Here is a 27,608-nt window from a genome sequence, read left to right on the forward strand (position 1 = left end):
AGCAAATCTTATTTTTCAGAATTGTTTAGGCTGGGAGACCGGGATCAAGGGAGTAGCAGCTTTGGTTCTGGTGAGGACATGTATCCTACAAATATGACACTCTTAACACGCTGTCCTCAGCAAATGTACAGATAAGGATTAGAACATATGAATGTTTTGCCATGACCAATCCATCGGTCACAGTAAATGCAGTAGAATTGATGATAATCTGGATTTGAGGCTTCTCCCTTAAAGATCCTTGTGCCCTTCATGCAGGTTTCAGTCCAAAAACTACCAGTATGTTCTGGCCTTGGTTTTTGCTATTGAGGAGATCAACAAGAACCCTCATCTTTTACCCAACATGACCTTGGGATTTGATCTCTATAATGTCATGCACAGTGACATGAGGGTGATAGAGAATCCCTTCATCTGGCTTGCGGGCCTGGAAAAGGATGTTCCTAATTACACATGTAGGAAACAGAGCAAGTCTGTAGCAATAATATCAGGAACAAGCATTGCTGTCCAAATGGGGACACTGCTGGAACTCTACAAAATTCCACAGGTGAGTGTGTAAGGAAAAGAGAGGGAAAAAGAACATCAACTTAGGTGCCTTATTTAACCCAAACATTTAAGCGGCAGTGACCTTATACATTTGCCACAGTGGGTGATCTAAACAGAAGGAATGCAGAGGATAGATGGATTAGCCACATTTATTCTGAAGCAGAGGTGTGGGTGAGTGAAAAGGAGAAATGTTTCCCTCAAGCTGTGAATCTACTGTCTTGGGAACTAGGAAGTTATCATGCAGGAGGGATGAGAAAAATGAAATATTCTAAAATCTTCTGACACTCCCATCATCTGCTTGATTTTTTCAAGAATAAGATTACACACTATGGCAATAACCTTACACAGATTTCTTGCATTTTCCTTTAGCTGACTCTTGGGTCTTTTGAACCGCTTCTGAGTGACAGTGGTCAGTTTCCTTCCCTCTATCAGATGGCACCCAAAGATACTTCTCTGGCCCTTGGCATGGTCTCCTTGATGCTCTATTTTGGCTGGACCTGGGTGGGTTTGGCCATCTCAGACCTCCCAAAAGGTATTCAGTTTATGTCTGATTTGAAAGTCGAGATGCAGAAGAATGGCATCTGTGTAGACTTTGTGGAATTGATCCCAGCCACTGAGAAGTCACGTTCTTCATTTCCCTGGCCGTATCATATCCAAATCATAAAATCATCAGCAAATGTGGTGATTCTTTTCTGTGACACTGATTCACTCATAGGTGTCAGCTTTGAAACATGGGAACGTTTAATGACATGGAAAGTTTGGGTCACCACCTCACAGTGGGATTTTGCCAATTCTGAAGAACATTTCCTGCTCCACTCATTCCATGGGACTCTGATCTTTTCACACCACCATAGTGAGATCTCTGCTTTCAAAAACTTTCTTCGGACAGCCAACCCTTCCAAATACCCAGAAGACATTTACCTCTCTAGATTCTGGTTATTGGCTTTTGGTTGCAAAGTTTCTGGGGCGTCCTGCAAAACTTTGCAGAACTGTCCACTGAATGCCTCCTTGGAATCATTGCCTCTTCATCATTTTGATATGACCATGAGTGATGGGAGTTACAACATATACAATGCTGTGTATGCTGTGGCCCACAGTGTACATGAGATGCTTCTACAAGAGTTAGAATTACAGCCAGGGAACAAGGGGGCAAAGGTGGCATTTTCTCCCTGGCAGGTAATTTTTTTTCCATTGCATGACATGTACTCCTGAAGTGACCCCTTAAGAGCTTCTGCAGGTGCTCAAACCAAGTAGCTTAGGATCCTTTCTGCAGTCACAAGATATAAATGAGCCTGTGCCTGTTATATGTCATTAAAGACAGGGTTCCATTGACAAGTGGGAAAGTAATTTGGATAAGCATTAATGCTGTGTTAAAGAGTACTCACCCATCCTGTCAATTTAATTTTGGATTTGAAATACCTAGAGAGTGTCATTCTGTTTTCAATCTCAGCAGTATAATAATTATATTTTAGTGTCCATTGTTGCTGAGGATGTTCATCTACAATGAATAGATCTCATATAATTTGCACAATTTTTTATTCTGCTAACTTTATTACAGATGGTTGTCCTAGGTACACTGAGAAAATGAGTGAGTGTTGGTAGCTTGGACTCCACAGTTGGAAATGGTCTGAATTTCACAGCTCGATATTTTTGATTGCCATTGTTTTTGGATGAAAATGAGTGAAGTCATACTTACTTTGATGTAGTTCTCATCAGGTTTATTTTATTTTATTTTGTTGGGAGGCTCTAAAAAGGTTCCTTTGTTTATTTGTGATCACAGACAAAGAGAGGCTTTCTCTAACCTGGGTTTGGTGTGTTCTCACTTGGGCAGTCTTCATGAGAATATGATGCATTTTTTCAGTTGCACCCATTTCTGAAGAACCTCCAATTTACCAATCCTGCTGGTGACCTAGTGAATTTGAATCACAAGAGAAATTTGGAAGCTGAATACGACATTCTCAACTTTTGGAATTTTCCGTATGGTGTTGGACATAAGGTTACAGTAGGACAGTTTTCCCCATATGTTCCACAGAGCCAACAGTTGTCTCTCTCTGAGAATTTGATAGAGTGGGCCACAGGAATTACAGAGGTACGTTGGATCTGATCATAAGGTTCACAATGCATATTGTTACCCCCAAACTGGTATGGGGATTTATTTGACATGGCTTATTAATAAGACATTTAGAGACCTTAACCACTCCTCTTCCAATATAAATACTTTCTTATGTCTGCAGATGGGCAGTACACACACTTATTCCTCCACATATTTTGATTCCATTTATTTTAGAAAATCAAATTGCATGCTGTCATTGTGTCATAAATAGGTGTTTGCAATTTAAGTGAATAGGTTGTACAGGACTTGAAAACCCTCTACTTGGAACTTAAGAAACAGCCCCAACTCTGACCAATGCTCATCTGATTTTGCTCAGACTCCACGCTCAGTATGCAGTGTGAGTTGCAGCCCTGGATTCAGGAAAGCCCCTCTGGAGGGAAAGCCTACCTGTTGTTTTGATTGCACACCTTGTCTTGAGAATGAGATTTCCAATCAGACAGGTAAGTCAGTGCCACCCTTGTGGAGAAGTTAACACCTGTTTCTTAGAATTTCCAATTCTCCATGGAAATATAAAATGTGGAATATGACTGCTGAGAAAATCCTTCCCTCCTTCAGTAGAAATTAATCCTTATAATCAGTAATAATCCTCAAAAGAATAAAACTTCCCACAGTACGCTCTACTTCATGTAGTGTTTGTGAAATCATATGAAAGACTAAGTGTCCCTGGAAGGCTGACCATGTTGGAGTTCAGGATGATGTGTATAGTAAAAAATGAATGAAACCAATGTTGGAGAATATTCACACCATAAAGCAGTGTAGGATTTCTCAGATTTGTTCCATGAAGCAGGAATAGGCTATCATCACATGCATCATGAAGATTTTCAATTTTTGCTTGTGTTGCATGTGTAGTTATTTTCACCAAATTTTTAGTTTCATTCTAATTATTTTAAACTTACTGGTGAAAGTGACAGATTCTGTCAACAGAGTACAATCCCTGGCAATAGTGTGGTGTATGTGCTAATTCAGTATAGGTAAATTCATGTCTGTGTTACTTGTTCATGTATAGATAAAAGTGCTTTCACCAAACTGAGGTGCAGCATGCTTGGAGTGAGAAAGCACAACTCTAATGTACTATGTGTTATATGCAAAATGATCTTAGAAATCAGACATTATGTCACAAGGGATAATACTCATAAAATATCCTAAATGGAGCTACCCTTAGCCTTTGAGAAAAACCATTGCTGCTCAAAATATGAATCCTCAAGAACATTCATATGCTTACAGACATATACACATGTATAAAATCTATTTCAAAAGAACACAGGCTGACATCCATGGTAAAAAGTATGCATAGCAAGATAGGTCAATGACAGCAAATTCAACACAAGTCCTTAAAGATAGGATGCGGACATTATAGGAAACTGAAGTAAATAAAAATTGGAAGAATTTAAAGTTGGTAATCAAAAAACAAGCAAATTTTATGAACCTCAGCAAGAAGGAACAGTAAGAAAAACAAGATTATGCTTTGTGTGTGTGTGTGTGTGTGTTGTATGTATTAACAAAGAGAGCTGAGGAAGTCTCTGCAGATGTAAAAAATACTAATATTAGAACATATTAATTATTTAACAGTGATACATTGAAGAATACCAAAGAAATTCAGAAATTTCCAGATAGGAATATTATGAAATATATTGAGAAATATTTGAAACATCCAAATATCCTCACAGTTTTTACAATAATTCCCAATACTTTTATTGTGATAAAAACATTTCAGATGACTTTTGCCAAACATTCACATAGGAAAGGAAATCTGGTTTGAATTCCTGTAGGGAACAGGTGAGTGCAAAAATTCTGTTTTTTCTACAGCATCATCTTAACTTGTTTGATCAAATACTGCCAGATAGTTGAGCAAAATGAAATTGTAAGACACTATTGTTGAAATAAATTCACAAATTTGAAATCTCAACAAGGTAAATTTGACAGTATTTTTTAAAATAGGTTACATCATTCCCCAAGCTTTGCATGCAATGTAATTCAGTTTATAGTCCCTGACAAATAGTAATAAGAATTAGCATAACTGAAGAAAAACATTTAATAAAATCTAAGTGATCTAAGAATTGTAAACAAAGAACAAAACAACTCAAAAATGCCAAAAAGAAGGATCAGTTTTTAACCCTAAAGAGTATTTTATGACCTAAATGAAAGATCTCCATGAGTGAGATCCCAGTGGAAAGAATGGGTCATCAAAGAAGGAGGTACCTTTCTCTGAAGGGAGGAGAGAACTTCCACTTTGACTATGACCTTGGCTAAATATGATAAGAGTCGGTGAACTCAAAAGGCTCCCATAGCCTTGATAACTCATGACTGGAGCCTAGGGAGATTACTGATGCCATAAACAAGAGCGTCAAATTGTTAATTACTCCCATGTATGATCTCTGTCCTTAATGCAATGTACATTGTGATTTAATGCTATAAGTAGTACTCAAACAGTATTTTTCATTTTGTGTTTCTATGTGGGTGCAAACTGTTGAAATCTTTACTTAATATATACTAAACTGATCTTCTGTATATAAGAGAAATGAAAATGAATGATGATGTGAATGGAAGGGGTGAGGGAGCGGGTAAGGGGAGGGTTGCGGGTGGGAGGGAAGTTGTGGGGGGAAAGCCATTGTAATCCATAAGCTGAACTTTAGAAATTTATATTCATTAAATAAATGTTTTAAAAAAAGAGTATTTTAGAATGCTAAAAAACATGGAACTTATGGTTGAAGATTAGATATAAAGTTGAAGAAAGAATGTAACTTCTGCAGGAAATTACCTAGGAGACTGCTCTGTGCACATTATCAAAAAAGAAAGATATGCAACTTACTAAAAAGGAAGATATACAAGTGGCATCATTTTCAACTGATACTGGGATGGTATAATGACACTAGTGAATCAATAATTGAGCTAAGTAGAGCTGGAATACATGATTAAACACACAGAACAGATATTTTTATTACCAGTTATGGAAAATGAAGCAATGAAAGATGACACATGTAATGTCTCAAAAGTATGAAATATCCAAAGCTAAGACTAACTAAATGTTGGAAGACATCTAAAAGTTGAGACATCAGGCAACAATGGAGTAATATATAGAAAAGAAGAGAATCCTGAGAGACCTGGAGTGAAAATTCATGTTCAAGGATAAAATGGCAAGAAAGTAGAAATATGCCAGTAGGGTTCAAGGTGAACTACAGACTGACTTTGATTACAGGCAGCGTCCTAGGGTGTTCCTTGATGGAAACATGCTCAAGGGTGGCAACTAATCCAACTGGTATCAAGTGTACAGCTCTTCTGTGTTTCTCTGGAACTTGAAAACCTGCCTTCCAATGGTGTTCTCTCAATCAGTGCTGGTGCCTAGAATGACTTAATACAGATGCTATCTAAGAGAGATGTGCTTTAGTGACATGGTTGTGTGCTTTCTGTGCACCCAACATTCACAAAGTAAATTTCCCAGTCCATATTACTAAGAGTGGGAACCTGGGGCTGGTGCTGTGGCATAGAAGTTGAAGCCTCTGGCTGGGATGCCAGCATCCCAACTGGGCAGCAGGTCCAGTCCCAGCTGCTTCACCTCCAGTCCAGCTCTCTGCTGATGCTTGGGAAAGCAGCATAAAATGGCCCAAGTTTTTGAGTGCACACCCAGGTAGGAGACCCAGAAGAAGTTCCCAGTTTCTGGCTTCGTAGTGGCTCAGATCCAGATATTGCAGCCATCTGGGGTGTGAATCACCAGGTAGAATGTCTCTCCCTTTCTCCTTTTCCATCTCACCCTTTCTCCGTCCCTCTTTTCCCCTGTCCTCTGTCCTTCTCCCTCTCCCTCAGTCCTACTTCTCCTCTTTTGGGACTCGCCATTCAAGTAAATTATAAAGAAATAAATAAACACTTATTGAAAACAAAGACTGGGACCCTTGGGTAGTTGATGAGGCCATGAGAGCACAGAGTGAATAGCACCATTAACATAAGGACTCATTGTGGGCAAGGAAAGCCAAGACTCTACAACAAAAAAAAGCCTATGCTGAGGATCTCTGTAAGACCTCAAAGGAAAGAAAGTGTCATCTAAGAAAGATATTCTCTTCTCTGAAGGGCAGAGAGAGCATCCACTTTGCTTATGGCCATGTCAAAATACTGACTTAGTCTATGTTCACAAAAGGCTTCCATAGATTTTTTTTCATTTATTAAACATTTATTTAATGAATACAAATTTCCAAAGTACAGCTTATGGGTTACAATGGCTTCCCCCCTCCCATAACTTTCCTCCCACCCGCAACCCTCCCCTTTCCTGCTCCCTCTCCCCTTCCATTCAGATCAAGATGCATTTTCAATTCTCTTTATATACAGAAGATCAGTTTAGTATATATTAGGAAAAGACTTCAACACTTTGCCCCCATATAGCAACACGAAACGAAAAATATACTGTTGGAGTACTAATTATAGCATTAAATAACAGTGTACAGCACATTAAAGACAGAGATCCTACATAATATTTTTTAAATTAATTAATTTTCTATGTCATTTCCAATTTAACACCAGGTTTTTTTTCCATTTCCAATTCTCCTTATATACAGAAGATCGATTCAGTATATAATTAGTAAAGATCTCATCAGTTTGTACCCACACAGAAACACAAAGTGTAAAAATACTATTTCAGCACTAGTTATAGAATCACTGAACATTAGACAACACATTAAGGACAGATCCCACAGGGGATGTAAGTACACAGTGACTCCTGTGGCTGAATTAACAATTTGACACTCCTGTTCATGGCGTCAGTAATCTCCCTAGGCTCTGGTTATGAGTTGCCAGGGCTATGGAAGCCTTTAGAGTTCGCTGACTTTGGTCTTATTCCGATAGGGTCATAGTCAAAGTTGAAGTTCTCTCCTCCTTTCAGAGAAAGGTACCTCCTTCTTTGATGGCCCCGTTCTTTCCACTGAGATCACACTCACAGAGATCTTTCATTTAGGTGCTCCTCTTTTTTTTTCCATGGTATCTTCGCTTTCCATGCCTACAATACTCTCATGGGCTCTTCAGCCAGATCCGAATGCCTTAAGGGCTGATTCTGAGGCCAGAGTGTTGTTTAGGACATCTGTCATTCTATCAGTCTGCTTTGTATCCCGCTTCCCATGTTGGATCTTTCCCTTTTTGATTCTGTCATTTAGTATTAGCAGACACTTCTCTTGTTTGTGTGATCCCCTTGACTCTTAGACCTATCAGAGCCATCAATTGTGAACTGAAATTGATCATTTGGACTAGTGAGATGGCATTGGTACATGCCACCTTGATGGGATTGTGTTGGAATTCCTTGGAGTATTTCTATCTCCACCATTTGGGGCAAGTCCTATTGAGCATGTCCCAAATTATACATCTCCTCCTTCTCCTTTTACACTCTTATATTTAACAGGGATCATTTTTCAGTTAAAATTAAACACCTAAGAATAATTGTGTGTTAATTACAGAGTTTGACCACTAGTACTAGAACAACAACTACAACAACAACAACAAATCTTAAAAAGGATAAAGTAATACATTGTACATCTAGAGTCAGGACAAGAGCTGATCAGGTCATTGTTTCTTCTAGTGTCCATTTCACTTCAACAGGTTTCCCCTTTGGTGCTCAGTTGTCACCGATAAGGGAAAACAAATGATATTTTTCTCTTTGGGACTGGCTTAATTCACTCAGCATGATGTTTTCCAGATTGCTCCATCTTGTTGCAAATGACCGGGTTTCGTTGTTTCTTACTGCTGTATAGTATTCTATGGAGTACATGTCCCATAATTTCTTTATCCAGTCTACTGTTGATGGGCATTTGGGTTGGTTCCAGGTCTTAGCTATTGTGAATTGAGTTGCAATAAACATTAATGTGCAGATGGCTTTTTATTTGCCAAATTAAGTTCCTTTGAATAAATTCCAAGGAGTGGAATGGCTGGGTTGTATGGTAGGGTTATATTCAGGTTTCTGAGGAATCTCCAGACTGACTCCCATAGTGGCTTAACCAGTTTGCATTCCCACCAACAGTGGGTTAGTGTCCCTTTTTCCCCACATCCTCTCCAGCATCTGCTGTTGGTAGATTTCTGAATGTGAGCCATTCTCACCGGGGTGAGGTGAAACCTCATTGTGGTTTTGATTTGCATTTCTCTGATTGCTAGTGATCTTGAACATTTTTTCATGTGTCTGTTGGCCATTTGGATTTCCTCTTAAGAAAAATGTCTGTTGAGGTCCTTGGCCCATCTCTTAAGTGGGTTGTTTGTTTTGTTGTTGTGGAGTTTCTTGATTTCTTTGTAGATTCTGGTTATCAACCCTTTATCTGTAGTATAGTTTGCAAATATTTTTTCCCATTCTGTCAGTTGCCTCTTCACTTTCCTGACTGTTTCTTTTGAAGTACAGAAACTTCTCAATTTGATGCAATCCCAAATGTTAATTTTGGTTTTGACTGCCTGTGCTCCTGGGGTCTTTTCCAAGAAGTCTTTGCCTGTGCCTGTATCTTGCAGGGTTTCTCCAATGCTCTCTAATAATTTGATGGTTTCGGGTTGTAGATATAAGTCTTTAATCCATGTTGAGTGAGTTTTTGTGTAAGGTGAAAGGTAGGGGTTTTGCTTCAAGCTTCTGCACGTGGAAATCCAATTTTCCCAGCACCATTTATTGAATAGACTGTCCTTACTCCAGGCATTAGTTTTGGATGCTTGATAAAATATAAGTTGGCTGTAGATGTTTGGATTGATTTCTGGTGTTTCTATTCTGTTCCATTGGTCTATCCATCTGTTTCTGTACCAGTACCATGCTGTTTTGATTACAACTGCCCTGTAGTATGTCCTGAAATCTGGTATTGTAATGCCTCTGGATTTGTTTTTGTTGTACAAGATTGTTTTGGCTATTCGAGGTCTTCTGTGTCTCCATATGAATTTCAGCATCATTTGTTCCGGATCTGAGAAGAATGTCTTCGGTATCTTGATTGGTATTGCATTGAATGTATAAATTGCTTTTGGGAGAATAGACATTTTGATGATATTGATTCTTCCAATCCATGAGCATGGAAGATTTCTCCATTTTTTTGGTATCCTCTTCTATTTCTTTCTCTAAGGTTTTGTAGTTTTCATCGTAGAGATCTTTAACGTCCTTGGTTAAGTTTATTCCAAGGTATTTGATTGTTTTTGTAGCTATTGTGAATGGGATTGATCTTAGAAGTTCTTCCTCAGCCGTGGCATTGTCTGTGTATACAAAGGCTGTTGATTTTTGTTCATTGATTTTATATCCTGCTACTTTGCCAAACTCTTCGATGAGTTCCAGTAGTCTCTTAGAGTTCTTTGGGTCCCCTAAATAAAGAATCATATCATCTGCAAAGAGGGATATTTTGAGTTCTTCTTTCCCAATTTGTATCCCTTTAATTTCTTTTTCTGGCCTAATAGCTCTGGCTAAAACTTCCAGAACTATATTGAATAGCAGTGGTGAGAGTGGGCATCCCTGTCTGGTACCAGATCTCAGTGGAAATGCTTCCAACTTTTCCCCATTCAAAAGGATACTGGCCATAGGTTTTTCATATATTGCTTTGATTGTATTGAGGAATGTTCCTTCCATACCCAGTTTGCTTAGAGTTTTCATCATGAAAGGGTGTTGTATTTTGTCAAATGCTTGCTCTGCGTCTATTGAAAGAATCATATTGTTTATCTTCTGCAGTCTGTTAATGTAGTGTATTACGTTGATTGTTTTGTGAACCTTGAACCATCCCTGCATACCAGGGATAAATCCCACTTGGTCTGGGTGGATGATCTTTCTGATGTGTTGTTGCATTCTATTGGCCAGAATTTTATTGAGTATTTTTGCATCTATGTTCATCAGGGATATTGGTCTGCAATTCTCTTTCATTGCTACATCTTTTTCCGGCTTAGGAATTAAGGTGATGCTGGCTTCACAGAAAGAATTTGGGAGGATTCCCTCTTTTTCGATTGTTTTGAATAGTTTGAGAAGAATTGGAGTTAGTTCTTCTCTAAATGTCTGGTAGAACTCAGCAGTGAATCCATCTGGCCCTGGGCTTTTCTTTGTTGGGAGGGCCTTTATTACTGTTTCAATTTCGGTGTCAGTTATGGGTCTGTTTAGGTTTTCTATATCTTCCTGGCTCAATTTAGGTAGCTTGTATGTGTCCAAGAATCTGTCCATTTCTGATAGATTTCCCTGTTTGCTGGCATACAAGTCCTTGTATTAATTTCTGATGATTCTTTTGTATTTCTGTGGTGTTTGTTGTTACGTTTACTTTTTCATCTCTGATCCTATTGATTTGGGCCTTTTCTCTTCTTTTTTTAGTTAGTTGGGCCAATGGGGTGTCAATTTGTTTATTTTTTCAAAAAAAACAGCTCCTTGTTTGGCTGATTTTTTGTAATGTTTATTTGGATTCAAATTGTTGATTTATTCTTTGATTTTAAATATTTCTCTTCTCCTACTGGGTTTGGGTTTGCTTTGCTGCAGATTTTCTAGATCCTTGAGATGACTTGAATGTTCATCTATTTGGTGCCTTTCCAATTTCTTGATGTAGGCACCTATTGATTTAAACTTTCCTCTTAACACTGCTTTTGTTGTATCCCATAGGTTTTGGTATGTTGTGCTTTTATCCTCATTTACTTCCAGAACATTTTTGATTTCTCTTTTAATTTCTTCTATGACCCATTGTTCATTCAGGAGCATGTTGTTCAATCTCCATGTGTTTCTACGTGCTCTAGGGATTCCCGAGTTGCTAATTTCCAATTTCATTCCTTTGTGGTCTGAGAAGCTGCATGGTATGATTCTAATTCTTTTGAATTTGCTGAGACTTGCTTTATGGCCTAGTATGTGGTCAATCCTAGACAAGGTTCCATGTACTGCTGAGAAGAATGTAAAGTCTTTAGATGTAGGATGAAATGTTCTGTAGATATCTGTTAGATCCATTTGGGGTATAGTGTCATTTAAATCTGCTGTCTCCTTGTTGATCTTCTGTCCTATGATCTTTCTATCTCTGAGTGTGGTGAATTAAAGTCCCCCAGAACTATTGTATTGGTGTCTAAGTCTCCCTTTAAGTCCCTTAACAAGTCTTTTAAATAAGCTGGTGCCCTGGGATTAGGTGCATATACATTGATAATCGTTATATCTTCCTGTTGAATGGATCCCTTAATCATTAAATAGTGCCCATCTTTGTCTCTCCTAACAGTTTTTGTGGTAAAGTTTATGTTGTCCGATATTAAGATAGCTACGCCCGCTCTTTTTTCATTTCTGTTGGCATGGTATATCTTTTTCCAGCCTTTCACTTTCAGTATGTATGCATCATTGTTGGAAAGATGAGTTTCTTGTAAGCAGCAAAAAGATGGGTTATGTTCCTTAACCCAATCAGCCAATTGCTTTCATTTAACTGGTCAGTTCAGGCCATTAACATTCAATGTGACTATTGAGAAGCTGTAACTTTGCCCTGTCATTTGCCAAAGATATTTTCTAACATATGGTTTGAGATTCCTGTGATCTTTTGCTGTGAGTTTTCCTTCCTTTACCTTCTTTCATATTGGCTACCGTGTTTCTGTGTTTCTGTATGTAACACATCTTGAAGCATCTTTTGCAGGGCTGGAAGAGTGGCAACAAATTCTTTCAATTTCTGTTTGCTGTGAAAGGTTTTATTTCACCTTCATTCACAAATGAGAGCTTTGCAGGATATAATATTCTGGGTTGGCAGTTTTTCTCTCATAGTTCCTGGGCTATATCTCGCCATTCCCTCCTCGCTTGTAAGGTTTCTGATGAGAAGTCAGCTGGAGTCTAATTGGGGATCCTCTGAGAGTGGTCTGATGTTTCTTGCGCATTTTAAAATCTTTTCTTTATGTTTCACTGTGGTGAGTTTAATTACAATGTGTCGTGGTGAGGATCTCTTTTGGTCATGTTTATTAGGGGTTCTATGAGCTTCCTGTTCTAGGATGTCTCTGTCCTTCTCCAAACCTGGGAAATTTTCTGCTAGTGTCTCACTGAAAAGGCCTTCGAATCCTTTCTCACTCTCCATGCCTTCAGGAACTCCTAGAACACAAATGTTGGGTTTTTTAATAGTATCCTGTAGATTCCTGACAGTATTTTTTAGATTTCTTATTTCTTCTTTTCTTTGATTTGACTGTTTCCTTTCCTGTTATCTGTCTTCTAATTCCGATATTCTCTCTTCTGCATTACCCATTCTGATTTTAAGGCTCTCTAATATGTTTGTCATTTGATCTATTGAGTTCTTCATTCATTATGGTTTCTTGTCACTATCACAGTTTCATGTTCTAGTAGTTGTTTCATTTCATTTTGATTCCTCCTTAATATTTCATTTTCACAAGAGAGATTTTCTATCTTGTCCATTAAGAATTTCTGTAGTTCAAGAATTTGTTTGTGAGAACTTCTTAATGTTCTTAGCAATTTTTTGAGATTTGCTTCTTGCATTTCCTCTATCTCTTCATCTTCCTAAGCTTGTATTGGGGTATCTTGTTCATTTGGGGGCGTCATAGTGTCTTCCTTGTTCCTGTTAGCTTGGTTTTTGCGTTTGTTGTTTGGCATGTTGGAGATAATTTATGGTTTTTTTTTTCCTGTGGTGTTTTTTTCTCATTATACTATGCCTCTAAGTGGGCTGTCTGCTTTGATGGATCCTTAGAGGCTGTGATGGGTGTGGCCAGAGAGCTCTGCTTGGTTCTTCAGGTTTAAGGCTGTGCAAAAAGTGACTCACCCAGATTGTTCTCTCCCTTGCTCCTTGCTGGATCTCTCTCTCTCTCTCTCTCTCTCTCTCTCTTTTTTGACTCAGTTGGGAAGTAATTCCGAATGGCTGAGTGGAATTGAGGGTAGTTGAAATCTGGCCTCTGTGAGTATTAGTTTGATCTACCCCTGGGACCACACAAAGAGTTTATGCAGCCCTCAATGTGTTCTCAAGTTTCACCATAGACCCAAAGTTACTGAGTTTGTGTACTCGTTTCTGCTTTACATATGTAAAATGGTGCCTGTTCTTTGTGTTGCTCAAGTGCAGAGAGAGGCCTCTGCCTTTCCCCACCAATGTCTCGTGTTTCTGAGGCTTTTGTCTTACCTCCGGTTCCTGCACTGGAGTGATTCTTCGGTTCAGCTCCCGCGGTGGGGCTTCCACGCGGTGGGCTCCCTGTAGGTCCTCTGTGTCACATCCACTAGATCCGGAAGCATTTCCTCTGCAGTTTTTTTCTTGAGTCTTTTCCTGAGGCTAGAGTAATTCCAGTTTTATGAAACGAAATTTTCCCAGACTATGGGCGCACGTCCGAACTATCAGCCATCTTGGCTCCGCCCAGGCTCCCATAGATTTTGCAATGCATGGTAAGATCCTCGGGTGGTCAGTGATGTCATACATAAGAGTGTTAATTGCTAAAGGAACAACAGAAGTCACTGTGCACTTATTCCCCATGTAGGACCTCCATCCATAATGAGTTATACTATGAGAAACGACTGCAAATTTTTCCCTAAACTGTACTCTATATGTTCTGTGTCTGCATGGATACAAACTGTTGAAATCTTTGCTTACTATGGAGTTCGTCCTCTGTATATAAAATCAAATGAACAATGAACCATAATGAAGGAGTTGGGAGAAGGAGAGGGAGATGGGATGGGAGTTGGGATGAACGAGGATGCTGTAGGGGAAAGAATCACTATATTCCTGGAAACCGACAGAATGGGAAAAATATTTGCAAACTACGCAACAGATAAAGGGTTGATAACCACAATCTACAAAGAAATCAAGAAACTCCACAACATCAAAACAAACAACCCACTTAAGAGATGGGCCAAGGACCTCAACAGACATCTTTCCGAAGAGAAATCCAAATGGCCAATAGACACATGAAGAAATGTTCAAGATCACTAGCAATCAGAGAAATGCAAATCAAAACCACAATGAGGTTTCACCTCACCCCAGTGAGAATGGCTCACATTCAGAAATCTACCAACAATAGATGCTGGAGAGGATGTGGGGGAAAAGGGACACTAACCCACTGTTGGTGGGAATGCAAACTGGTTAAGCCACTCTGGAAGTCAGTCTGGAGATTCCTCAAAAACCTGAATATAACCCTACCATACAACCCAGCCATTCCACTCCTTGGAATTTACCCAAAGGAAATTAATTTGGCAAATAAAAAAGCATCTGCACATTAATGTTTATTGCAACTCAATTCACAAGAGCTAAGACCTGGAACCAACCCAAATGCCCATCAACAGTAGACTGGATAAAGAAATTATGGGACATGTACTCCATAGAATACTATACAGCAGTAAGAAACAACGAAACCCGGTCATTTGCAACAAGATGGAGCAATCTGAAAAATATCATGCTGAGTGAATTAAGCCAGTCCCAAAGAGACAAATATCATTTGTTTTCCCTGACAGTTGACAACTAACTGAGCACCAAAGGGGAAACCTGTTGAAGTGAAATGGACACTATGAGAAACAGTGACTTGATCAGCTCTTGTCCTGACTCTAGATGTACAATGTAATACTTTATCCATTTTAGTATTTTTTGTTCTAGTACTAGTGGTTGAACTCTGTAATTAACACACAATTATTCTTAGGTGTTTAAATTTTAACTGAAAATTGATCCTGGTTAAATATAAGAATGAAAAAAAGAGAGGGAGGAGATGTACAATTGGGGACATGCTCAATCAGACTTGCCCCAAATGATGGAGTTAGAAACGTGCCAGGGTATTCCAATACAATCCCACTAAGGTGGCATGTACCAATGCCATCTCACTAGTCCATGTGATCAATTTCAGTTCATAATTGATCACACTGATAGATCTAAGAGTCAAAGGGATCACACAAACAAGAATAATGTCTGCTAATACTAACTGATAAAATCAAAAAGGGGCCGGTGCCTTGGCTTAACAGGCTAATCCTCCACCTTGCAGCGCTGGCACACCAGATTCTAGTCCTGGTTGGGGCGCTGGATTCTATCCTGGTTGCCCCTCTTCCAGGCCAGCACTCTGCTATGACCCGAGAAGGCAGTGGAGGATGGCCCAAGTGCTTGGGCCCTGCACCCCATGGGAGACCAGGAGAAGCACCTGGCTCCTGGCTTTGGATCAGTGAGATGCGCCAGCTACAGTGGCCATTGGAGGGTGAACCAACAGCAAAAAGGAAGACCTTTCTCTCTGTCTCTCTCTCTCTCTTGCTATCCACTCTACCTGTCAAAAAAAATCAAAAAGGGAGAGAACGATCCAACATGGGAAGGGGGAGACACCGCAGACTCATAGAATGGCAGATGTCCTAAATAGCAGTCTGGCCTCAGAATCAGCCCTTAAGGCATTCTGATATGGCTGAAGAGCCTATGAGAGTATTTTAGGCATGGAAAGACAAGACACTCTGGGAAAAAAAAAGAAGAAGAGGAAGAAGACCTAAATGAAGGATCTCGGCGAGTGTGATCCCAGTGGAATGAACGGGGCCATCAAGGTAGGAGGTACCTTGCCCTGAAGAAGGGAGAGAACTTCCACTTTGACTATGACCCTGTCGGAATAAGATTGAAGTCGGCGAACCCCAAAGGCTTCCGTAGCCTCGGCAACTCATGACTAGAGCCTAGGGAGATTACTGACACCATAAACAAGAGTGTTAAATTGTTAAATCAACATCAAGAGTGTGTGAATGGAAAGGGAGAGGGAGCGGGAGAGGGGAGGGTTGTGGGTAGGAGGGACGTTATGGGAGGGGGAAGCCATTGTATTCCATAATTTGTACATTGGAAATTTATATTCATTAAATAAAAGTTAAAAAAATCAAGAGTCACTGTGTACTTATGTCCCATGTGGGATCTGTCCTTAATGGGTTTTCCAATGTGAAGTAATGATATAGCTAGTACTAAAACAGTATTTTTACACTTTGTGTTTATGTGTGGGTGCAAACTGATGAAATCTTTACTTAGTATATACTGAATCGATCTTCTATATAAAAAGATAATTGAAAATGAAAAAAAACTTGGTGTTAAATTGGAAATTACATAGAAAATTAATCAATTGTTTTAAAAAATATCATGTAGGATCTCTGTCAGTAATGTGCTGTACACTTTTATTTAATGCTATAACTAGTACTCCAACAGTATTTTTCACTTTGTGTTGCTATGTGAGGGCAAACTGTTGAAATCTTTATATATAGTAAACTGATTTTCTGTATATAAAGAAAATTAAAAATGAATCTTGATGGGAATGGATGGGGAGAGCGAGTGGGAAAGGGGAGGGTTGCGGGTGGGAAGTTATGGGGGGGAAAGAATCACTATATTCCTAACGCTCTATCTATGAAAAAATGCATATGTTAAATAAAAATTTAAAAAGAAAAAAACAAGGTCTGCAGCTTGCTCTTGTTCAAAGTGAGGATGCAGCAAGAATGTGCCATGCATAAGGGCAGAGAAGCCCTCACCACACATGGAATCCCCTGGCATCTTGATCCCTAATTCCCAATCTGAAGAAACCATGAAGAAGTAATTTGTGATGTTAATAAGACACATGTTAAGGTATGTTTTTAAAGCACCATGAGTAAGTTCAGGGAATAAGCCTTAGGTCATTGTTAGGACAAAAACAGCATGTACTCATCAGTATGGAAGGCACTTCGGGAGAGGAATTAATAACTCTGGCTCACAGGAGGAAGATGGGCATTAATAATGGCCGATAATGTCCTAGATGTCATTTTTGTATGCTGTCTTAAACATCAAATAAGGACTATCCTCCTAAACTGTACTAAATTGATCTTCTGTATGTAAAGATAATTGAAAATGAATCTTGAAGAAGAATATGATGGGAGAGGGAGTGGGAGATGTGATGGTTGTGTGTGGGAGGCAGGTTATGTGGGGGAAAGCCACTATAATCCAAGAGTTGTACTTTGGAAATTTGTATTTCTTAAATAAAGTTGAAAAAACTAAAAATAAAATAGCTAGTTGGGAATTCCAGAAGGACTTTGTGAATCAGAAATAACTGAACTTGCGATGATGTTATTATGCATTTTTCACCAGATATGCACCAGTGTGTGAAGTGTCTGGATCATCAATATGCCAACACAGAGCGAGACTGCTGCCTGCACAAAGCTGTGGCCTTCCTGGCTTATGATGACCCCTTAGGAAAGACTCTGGTCTGCACAGCTCTGTGCTTCTCTGTCCTCACCTCTATGGTTCTTGGGGTCTTTGTGACGCACCGAGACACTCCCATAGTCAAGGCCAACAATCGTTGTCTAAGCTACATCCTGCTCATTGCCCTCATCTTCTGCTTCCTCTGCTCCTTATTGTTCATTGGTCGTCCCAACACAACCACCTGTGTCCTAGGGCAGACCACATTTGGAGTGGTGTTCACTGTGGCTGTTTCCACTGTCTTGGCCAAAACTATCACTGTGGTTCTGGCCTTCAAGGTCACTGCCCCAGGGAGAAGGATGAGACACTGGCTGCTATCAGGGGCACCTAACTCCATTATTCCCATCTGCTCCCTGATCCAACTGGCTCTCTGTGCCATCTGGCTTGGGACTTCTCCTCCCTTTGTTGACACAGATGCACACTCTGAGCATGGACACATCATCCTGCTGTGCAACAAGGGCTCAGTCACTGCCTTCTACTGTGTCCTGGGCTACCTGGGCTCCTTGGCCCTGGCCAGCTTCACTGTGGCTTTCCTAGCCAGGAATCTGCCTGACACGTTCAATGAAGCCAAGTTCCTGACCTTCAGCATGCTGGTGTTCTGCAGTGTCTGGGTGACCTTCCTGCCTGTCTACCACAGCACCAAGGGGAAGGTCATGGTGGCTGTGGAGGTCTTCTCCATCTTGGCCTCCAGTGCAGGACTCCTGGGCTGCATCTTTCTCCCCAAGTGCTACATTATTCTCTTCAGACCTGAGAACAATGCTTTGAAAGGATTAAGGGATAGAATAGTTCCCAAGGAATCAGATGTTCTGAAGAGTGGCTCTTAAGGCTCTCTCAGTTTTCAATGGAGAGAAAGTAAGATTTATAAAGCAAATTTTGCATTCTGATGTTATAAAATAGCTTGCAGAATGTAACCTCCTTATGAACAATTTATAATTCTCTTAAAATATTTTTGTTCTGAAGGACCAATTCACAGACAAGAAAGGGAGAGTGGAAGAAACCTTGCATGTGGTGATAGACTCTGAAGATATCTACAGTGGCCTAGTGATGGTTCATGCCAAAGCACGTAGATCAATTCAGGTGTCCATGTGAGTGTCAGGGATGGAAAGGTGTAGGCCATCTTCCACTGCTTTCTCTTGATCATCAACAGGGAGCTGGATTGCAAGTGGAGCTGCCAGGGTATGAACTGGCACCCACATGGGATGTCGGGGTTACAGGTGATGGTTATATCCACTACACCCTCACACTGTCCCCAATCCTCCTCTTCAAAATAATGCTGTGTATAAATTTCTTAGCCTGGGTTTTATGTTCACAAACACAACACAGCTCAGATAAAGGCTCTCCTTGAAAATTGTATTACTTTATTTGCATTGTCAGCTAGTCAACACTGTAATATTCATATTTTAATAAAATGAATTATAAGTTTGTTTACTGTTTTCATTCATTACAGTCTATATTAATGTGGGCTTTATAATAGAGTTGGAATATTTTCAGTGCAACCATTAGACATGTTAAATCATTTTAATGTGTATAACACATTGTCCAGACATTCCTTAATTATATATCATTTCATATTGATTTGAAATGATGTGATAATCACACACCAAGTTTTCATTATATGTAGGTAGAAGGATTCTGCAAACTTCTTTTCCACCTGTTCATTTCTTTTTATTATTGATTTTGGGTTTAGATTTACTTTTGCCAATACCAAACATAAGAAAACGATTTTTAATCTTGAGCAGAAAATAATTCAACAAAATAACATTTTTAAACTGAACTAATTTCATTTAGACATTTCACTCTTTTGTGTGACAATCATCTATGTCATATTTTAAAATATTTTTATCACTACAAATCAAATTCCTTATCCATTTATGGTTACTTGCAGTTCCTTCTCTTTCCAGTCACACAACCCCCAATCTGTTTCTGTTTCTATAGGTTTTATGGTCCTGCGGGATTTTTATAAATTAAGTAATGGATTCTGTGGTTTTAGGCAACCTTTTATTTTGCATGGCCTTTTCAAGGAGAATCCACATTATTTCAGGTATCTACATTTTTCATGACAAGCTGATAATTCCTTGTAGTAATTCATTGAATTTTGTGTCTCCAGTTAACCATATACTCACTTGTGTGTTGTTTCCAACATTGGCTGTGTGGAGACAAGCACTGATGTACAAAGATTTTTATGTATTTTATAATTTGTGAATGCACTATTAGGTATGAAATGTTTTGGTCATAAATGAACTTTATGTTGAATTTGCTAAGGAGGTGACAACTGTCTTCCATACCGTATGTGTTGTAACAGTAACACTATCATGGTTGAAGGTTCCAAATTCTCTATGGCTTCTCCATCACTTTGAAAAGTTTGAAATGTACTTGAGCCATGGAGTGGATGTGAAGTGGTGGCTCCTTCTGGTGTGGAATAGTTTGTCCATGCTTATTGCTGATTAGCATCCTTTGTAATGCCCTCTGGTCATATATTTATCTGTGCAGAAATGTCCCTTATATCCTATCTGCATTGTTCATGAATTACTTATATTTTGTTGGTACATCTGCATTTTAAAATATATTTTCTTGTTTGTAAGTTACTCAATGTGTTTATATTTCAAATTTTAGTTAAGGTGTACAAGTCTCATGAATTACATATATGCAGATGTAGTAGCATAGCAATGCCTCCCACCTAACACTCCCTTGTGTTCACAATCTCTCACTTCTTCCAACCCCCTCTCTTATTCCCACTCTTAATTTTTGCAAGGAACTATTTTTTTATCTTATTTGACAGGTAGAGTTACAGACAGTGAGAGAGAGAGACAGAGAGAAATGTCTTCCTTCCATTGGTTCACTCCCCAAATGACTGCTACAGCTGGTGCTGCACCGATCTGAAGCCAGGAGCCATGTGCTTCTTCCTGGTCTCCCATGTGATTGCAGGGGCCCAAGCACTTGGGCCATCCTCCACTTCCCACCTGGGCCACAGCAGAGAGCTGGACTGGGAGAGGAGCAACCGGGACTAGAACCCAGTGCCCATATGGGATGCTGGTGCCACAGGTAGAGGATTAACCAAGTGAGCCATGGCACCGGTCCCAGCATGTGTGTCTTCTAATATGCATGTCAATTGGTAACTGAGTCCTTGCATTTTAAAACAATTGTGTATATGTGTGTGTTTAAAGGCAAAATCACTGGAACTGAAGTTTTTATTTTTACTTGCAAAAACTATGTCCTGAGTTAACATGCCAATGATGTCTCTGATTATAATTTCTATCATTCATAGCTAGAACATATGTTTATGTATTATCTGAATAGTATATTATTTCCTTACTTGCCTTTCATGAGTTGTCTGTTGTACGATAGGCTTGTTCATTTGATTAAAAAGAAACGCATTTGCATTGATTTTTCCAGTCAATGTGAAATTGGCCTGTTCCCAGTTACTGTTCAGTAGTATCCTTAAGGCAAATAAATCCAAGTATTTATAAAGGATAAAGTAAAACCAGCCAATGCCCTGGCTCACTAGGCTAATCCTCCACCTGCGGGACCGGAACAACGGGTTCTAGTCCCAGTTGGGGTGCCGGTTTTGTCCTGGATTTGGATCAGCGCATTGTACCAGCAGTAGTGGCCATTTGGTGAGTGAACCTAAGCAACACTCTGGCCTCAGAATCAACCCTCAAGGCATTCGGATCTGGCTGAAGAGCCCATGAGAGTATAGTAGGCATGGAAAGCCAAGATATCATGGGAAAAAAAAGACCTAAATGAAAGATTTCTGTGAGTGAGATCCCAGTGGAAAAAACGGGGCCATCAAAGAAGGAGGTACCTTTCTCCGAAGGGAGGAGAGAACTTCCACTTTGACTATGACCCTATAGGAATAAGATTAAAGTCAGCGAACTCTAAAGGCTTCCATAGCCATGGCAACTCATGACTAGAGCCTAAGGAGATTACTGACGCCATGAACAGGAGTGTCAAATTGTTAAGTCAGCAACAGAAGTCACTGTGTACTTACATCCCATGTGGGATCTGTCCTTAATGTGTTGTCTAATGTGAAGTGATGCTATAACTAGTACTGAAACAGTATTTTTACACTTTGTGTTTCTGTGTGGGTACAAATTGATGAGGTCTTCACTAATTATATACTGAATTGATCTTCTGTATATAAAGATAATTGGAAATGAAAAAAAAAAACCCTGGTGTTAAAATGGAAATGGCATAGAAAATTAATTTAAAAAAATATATTATGTAGGATCTCTGTCTTTAATGTGCTGTACACTCTTATTTAATGCTATAACTAGTACTCCAACAGTATTTTTTTTTCTTTTCTTTTCACTTTGTGTTGCTATATGGGGGCAAACTGTTGAAATCGTTACCTAATATATACTAAACTGATCTTTTGTATACAAAGAGAATTGAAAATGAATCATGATGTGATAGGAAGGGGAGAGGGAGCGGGAGGGGGGAGGGTTGTGGGTGGGAGGAAAGTTTTGGGAGGGGGAAGCCATTGTAACCCATAAGCTGTACTTTGGAAATTTATATTCATTAAATAAAAGTTTAATAAAAAATTGATGAATCTATGTGGGTGCTAATTTTTTTAACTTTTATTTAACAAATATAAATTTCCAAAATACAACTTTTGGATTAGATTGGCTTCCCCCCCCCATAACCAGCCTCCAACCCACAACCATCCCATCTCCCACTCCCTCTCCCATCCCATTCACATCAAGATTCATTTTCAATTATCTTTATATACGGAAGATCAATTTAGTATATACTAAGTAAAGATTTGAACACTTTGCACCCACACAGGGACACAAAGTATAAAGTACAGTTTGAGTACTAGTTATACCATTAATTCACATAGTATAAAATATTAAGGACAGAGATCCTACTTGGGGAATATGTGCACAGTGACTCCTGTTGTCAATTTAATAATTTACACTCTTAATTATGATGTCAGTAATCACCCAAGGCTCTTGTCATGAGCTGCCAAGGCTATTGAAGCCTCATGAGTTCACGAACTCCTATCTTATTTAGACAAGGCCACAGTCAAAGTGGAAGTTCTGTCCTCCCTTCAGAGATAGTTACCTCCTTCTTTGATGGCCCATTCTTTCCGCTGGGATCTCACTCACAGAGATCTTTCATTTAGCTCATTTTTTTTGCCAGAGTGTCTTGGCTTTCCATGCCTGAAATACTCTCATGGGATTTTTAGCCAGATCTGAATGCCTTAGGGTTGATTCTGAGGCTAGAGTGCTATTTAGGAAACTGCCATTCTATGAGTCTACAGTGTATCCTGCTTCCCATGTTGGATCATTATCTCCTTTTTTTTTTCTTTTTGTCAGGCAGAGTGGACAGTGAGAGAGAGACAGAGAGAAAGATCTTCCTTTTGCCGTTGGTTCACCCTCCAATGGCCACCGCGGTAGCGCGCTGCGGCCGGTGCACCGTGCTGATCTGATGGCAGGAGCCAGGTGCTTATCCTGGTCTCCCATGGGGTGCAGGGCCCAAGCACTTGGGCCATCCTCCACTGCACTCCCTGGCCACAGCAGAGAGCTGGCCTGGAAGAGGGGCAACCGGGACAGGATCGGTGCCCCGACCGGGACTAGAACCCAGTGTGCCAGCGCCGCAAGGTGGAGGATTAGCCTAGTGAGCCGCGGTGCCGGCCCATTATCTCCTTTTAAATTCTATCAGTTAGTATTAGCAGACACTAGTCTTCTTTATGTGATCTCTTTGACTCTTAGTCCTATAATTATGATAAATTATGAACTGAAATTGATCACGCTGATTAGTGAGATGGCATTGGTACATGCCACCTTGATGGGATTGAATTGGAATCCCCTGGCATGTTTTGAACTCTACCATTAATGGTAAGTCTGAGTGAGCATGTGCTGAACTGTGTATCTCCTCCCTTTCTTATTACCACTGTTATTCCCTCTTTACAGTTAAATTTATTATTTTTTATTTTTGAGGCATAGTGGACAGTGAGAGAGAGAGACAGGGAGAAAGGTTTTCCTTTGCCATTGGTTCACCCTCCAATGGCTGCCGGGGCCGGTGCGCTGTGGCCGGTGCACCACGCTGATCCGAAGGCAGGAGCCAGGTGCTTATCCTGGTCTCCCACGGGGTGCAGGGCCCAAGCACTTGGGCAATACTCTGCTGCACTCCTGGGCCATAGCAGAGAGCTGGCCTGGAAGAGGGGCAACTGGGACAAAAACCGGCACCCCGACCAGGACTAGAACTTGGTGTGCTGGTGCCACTAGGCAGAGGATTAGCCTGTTGGCCCACGGCGCCAGCCTACAGTTAAATTTAAACACCTAAAAATAATTGCGTGTTAATTAAGGAGTTCATTCAATGCTATTAAGTAGAACAAAAAAAAATCCTCAAAGAATAAAGTAGTAAATTGTTCCTCAACAGTCAGGACAAGGGCTGATAACGACACTGTTTCTCATAGTGTCCATTTCACTCCAAAAGGTTTCCTTTCAGGTGCTCAGTTAGTCATCACCTTTCAGACAGAAAATATGATATTTGTCCCTTGGGGACTGGCTTATTTCACTCAGCATGATGTTTTCCAGATTCCTTTCCATTTTGTTGCAAATGACCGGGTTTCATTTTTTACTGCTGTATAGTATTCTATAGAGTACTTATCCCATAATTTCTTTATCCAGTCTACTGTTGATGGGCATTTAGGTTGATTCCAGGTCTTAGCTATTGTGAATTCAACTGCAATAAACATTGAGGTGCAGACAGCTCTTTTATTTACCAGTTAAATTTCCTTTGCGTAAATTCCAAGGAGTGGGTTGGTGGGATTGTATGGTAGGATTATATTCAAGTTTCTGAGGAATCTCCAGACTGACATCCATAGTGGCTTAACCAGTTTGCATTCCCACCAACAGTGGCTTAGTGTCCCTTTTTCCCCACATCCTCTCCAGCATCTGTTGTTGGTAGATTTCTGAATGTGAGCCATTCTCACCGGGGTGAGGTGAAACCTTATTGAGGTTTTGATTTGCAATTCCCTGATAGCTAATGATCCTGAACATTTTTTTCATGTGTCTGTTGGCCATTTGGATTTCCTCTTAAGAAAAATGTCTATTGAGGTCCTTGGCCCATCTCTTAGGTGGGTTATTTGTTTTGTTGTTGTGGATTTTCTTGATCTCTTTTGTAGATTCTGTTTATTAAAGTTTTATTGGTTGCATAGCTTGCAAATATTTTTTTTCCCATTCTGTCGGTTGCCTCTTCACTTTCCTGACTGTTTCTTTTGCAGTACAGAAACTCCTCATTTGATGTAATCCCAATTGTTAACTTTGGCTTTGACTCCCTGTGCTTCTGGGGTCTTTTCCAAGAAGTCTTTGCCTGTGCCTATATCTTGTATGGTTTCTCTGATGTTCTCTTATAATTTGCTAGTATCTGGTCATAGATTTAGATCTTTAATCCATGTTGATTGGATTTTTGTGTAAGGTGTAAGGTATGGATCTTCCTTCATGCTTCTGCATGAGGAAATCCAGTTTTCCCAGCACCATTTGTTGAATAGACTGTCCTTGCTCCAGGAATTGGTTTTGGATCCCTGACCAAATATAAGTTGGCTGTATATGTTTGGATTGATTTCCGGTGTTTGTTTTCTGTTCCATTGGTCTATCCATCTGTTTCTGTACAAGTACCATGCCGTTTTGATAATAACTTCCCTGTAGTATGTTCTAAAATCTGGTATTGTGATGCCTCCGGCTTTGTTTTTGTTGTACAAGATTGCTTTAGCTATTCAAGGTCTCCTGTGCCTCCCTATGAATTTCAGCATCACTTTTTCCAGATCTCAGAAGAATGTCTTTTAGTATTTTGATTGGTATTGCATTGAATCTATAAACTGCTTTTGGGGGAATGAACATGTTGATGATTCTGATTCTTCCAAAACATGAGCATGGAAAATTTCTCCATTTTTTGGTGTCCTCTTCTATTTATTTCTTTAAGATTTTGTAATTCTCATCAGAGAGGTCTTTGATGTCCTTGTTTTACTTTATTCCAAGGCATTTTATTGTTTTGGTAGCTATTGAGAATGGGATTGATCTTAGAAGTTCCTTCTCACCCATGGCATTGCCTATGCAGACAAAGGGTGTTTGCTTTTTCTGCATTGATTTTATATCCTGCTACTTTGACAAACTCTTCTATGAATTCCAATGGTCTCTTAGTAGAGTTCTTTGGACCCCCTAAATAAAGAATCATATCATCTGCTAAGAGGGATAGTTTGAGTTCTTCCTCCCCAATTTATATCCTTTAATTTCTTCTTGCCTAATGGCTCTAGCTAAACTTCCAGAACTATATTGAATAGCATACATAATACATACATCTCCCTGTTGAATTGATCCCCTAATCATTATATAGTGCCCCTCTTTATCTCTTTTAACATTTTTTCTGTTAAGGTCTATTTTGTCTGATATTAAGATGGCAACACCAGTTATTTTTGGTTTCGGTTGGCATGGAATATCTTTAACACTACTTTTGCTGTATCTCATAAGTTTTGATATGTTTTGCTGTTTTCCTCATTTACTTCCAGAAAGTTTTTGATTTCTCTTTTGATTTATTTTAGAACCCAGTTTTCATTCATGAGCATTTTGTTTAATCTCCATGTGTTTGTATATGTTCTAGTAGTTCCTGAGTTGCTAATTTCCAGCTTAATTCCACTGTGCTCTGAGAAGATGCATGGTATGATTTCGATTCTTTTGAATTTGCTGAGACTTGCTTTATGGCCTAGTGTGTGGTCAATCCTAGAAAAAGTTCCATGCACTGCTGAAGAATGTGTATTCTTCAAGTGTAGGATGACAAGTTATGTAGATATCTATTGGATCCATTTGGTCTAAAGTGTCAATTAAATCTGCTGTTTTCTTGTTGATTTTCTGTCTGGTTGATCTGTCAATTGCTGAAAGTGGAGTATTGAAGTCTGCCAAAACTATTCTAAGTCTCCCTTTAAGTCCCTTAATATATCTTTGAAATAGCCCAGTGCCCTGTAATTAGGTGCATATACATTTATAATACATACATCTCCCTGTTGAATTGATCCCCTAATCATTATATAGTGCCCCCTCTTTATCTCTTTTAACATTTTTTCTGTTAAGGTCTATTTTGTCTGATATTAAGATGGCAGCACCAGTTATTTTTGGTTTCTGTTGGCATGGAATATCTTTTTCCGACCTTTCACTTTCAATCTGCATGCTCCTTTGTTGGAAAGATGTGGTTCTTCTAAGCAGCAAATAGATAGTTTTGTTTTTTAATCCATTCAGCCAGTCTGTGTCTTTCAACTGGAGAGTTGAGGCCATTTTCACTCAATGTGATTATTGATAAATAGTGACTTTGCCTTGCCATTTTGCAAAGATACTTCTAGTATATACTTTGAACTTCCTGTGATATTTTATTAGAGTTTTTCTTCCTTTTTCTTCTTTCATATTGATGACCATGTTTCTGTGTGTAATATATCTTTAAGCATCTTTTGCAGGCTGGATAAGTGGTGAGAAATTCTTTCAATTTCTGTTTGCTACGAAAGGTGTGTATTTCACCTTCATTCACAAATGAGAGCTTTGCAGGATATAATATTCTGGGATGGCAGGTTTTTTCTCTTAGTACTTGGACTATATCTCACAATTCCCTCCTAGCCCTCAGGGTTTCTGATGAGAAGTCAGCTGTGAGTCTAATTGGAGATCCTCTGACATTAATCTGGTGTTTCTCTCTTGCACATTTTAGAATCTTTTCTTTATGGTTCACTGTGGTGAGTTTGATTACAATGTGTCACGGGGAGGATCTCTTTTGGTCACATTTGTTGGGGGTTCTATGTGCTTCCTGTACTTGGATTTCTCTTTCCTTCTCCAAACCTGGGAAATTTTCTGCTAGTATCTCAATAAAAAGGCCTTCTAATTCTTTCTCTCCATGCCTTCAGGAACTCCAAGAACTCA

General features: G+C 39.5%; 1 protein-coding gene across 1 annotated transcript; it reads left to right on the top strand.

Annotated features, from left to right (window-relative positions):
- Window positions 1–271: 271 nt before the first annotated feature.
- On the top strand, window positions 272–27,608 carry LOC133754293 (vomeronasal type-2 receptor 116-like; the record flags this gene model as incomplete). The annotated part of the gene is made up of 6 exons (XM_062184762.1): window positions 272–541; window positions 910–1,716; window positions 2,402–2,629; window positions 2,970–3,093; window positions 17,596–18,468; window positions 27,580–27,608. Coding segments are annotated over exons 1-6 (2,262 nt in total), but the record flags the coding sequence as incomplete, so codon positions are not given.

Source organism: Lepus europaeus (assembly GCF_033115175.1).
Source record: "Lepus europaeus isolate LE1 chromosome 20 unlocalized genomic scaffold, mLepTim1.pri SUPER_20_unloc_1, whole genome shotgun sequence".
NCBI classification, from domain to species: domain Eukaryota; kingdom Metazoa; phylum Chordata; class Mammalia; order Lagomorpha; family Leporidae; genus Lepus; species Lepus europaeus.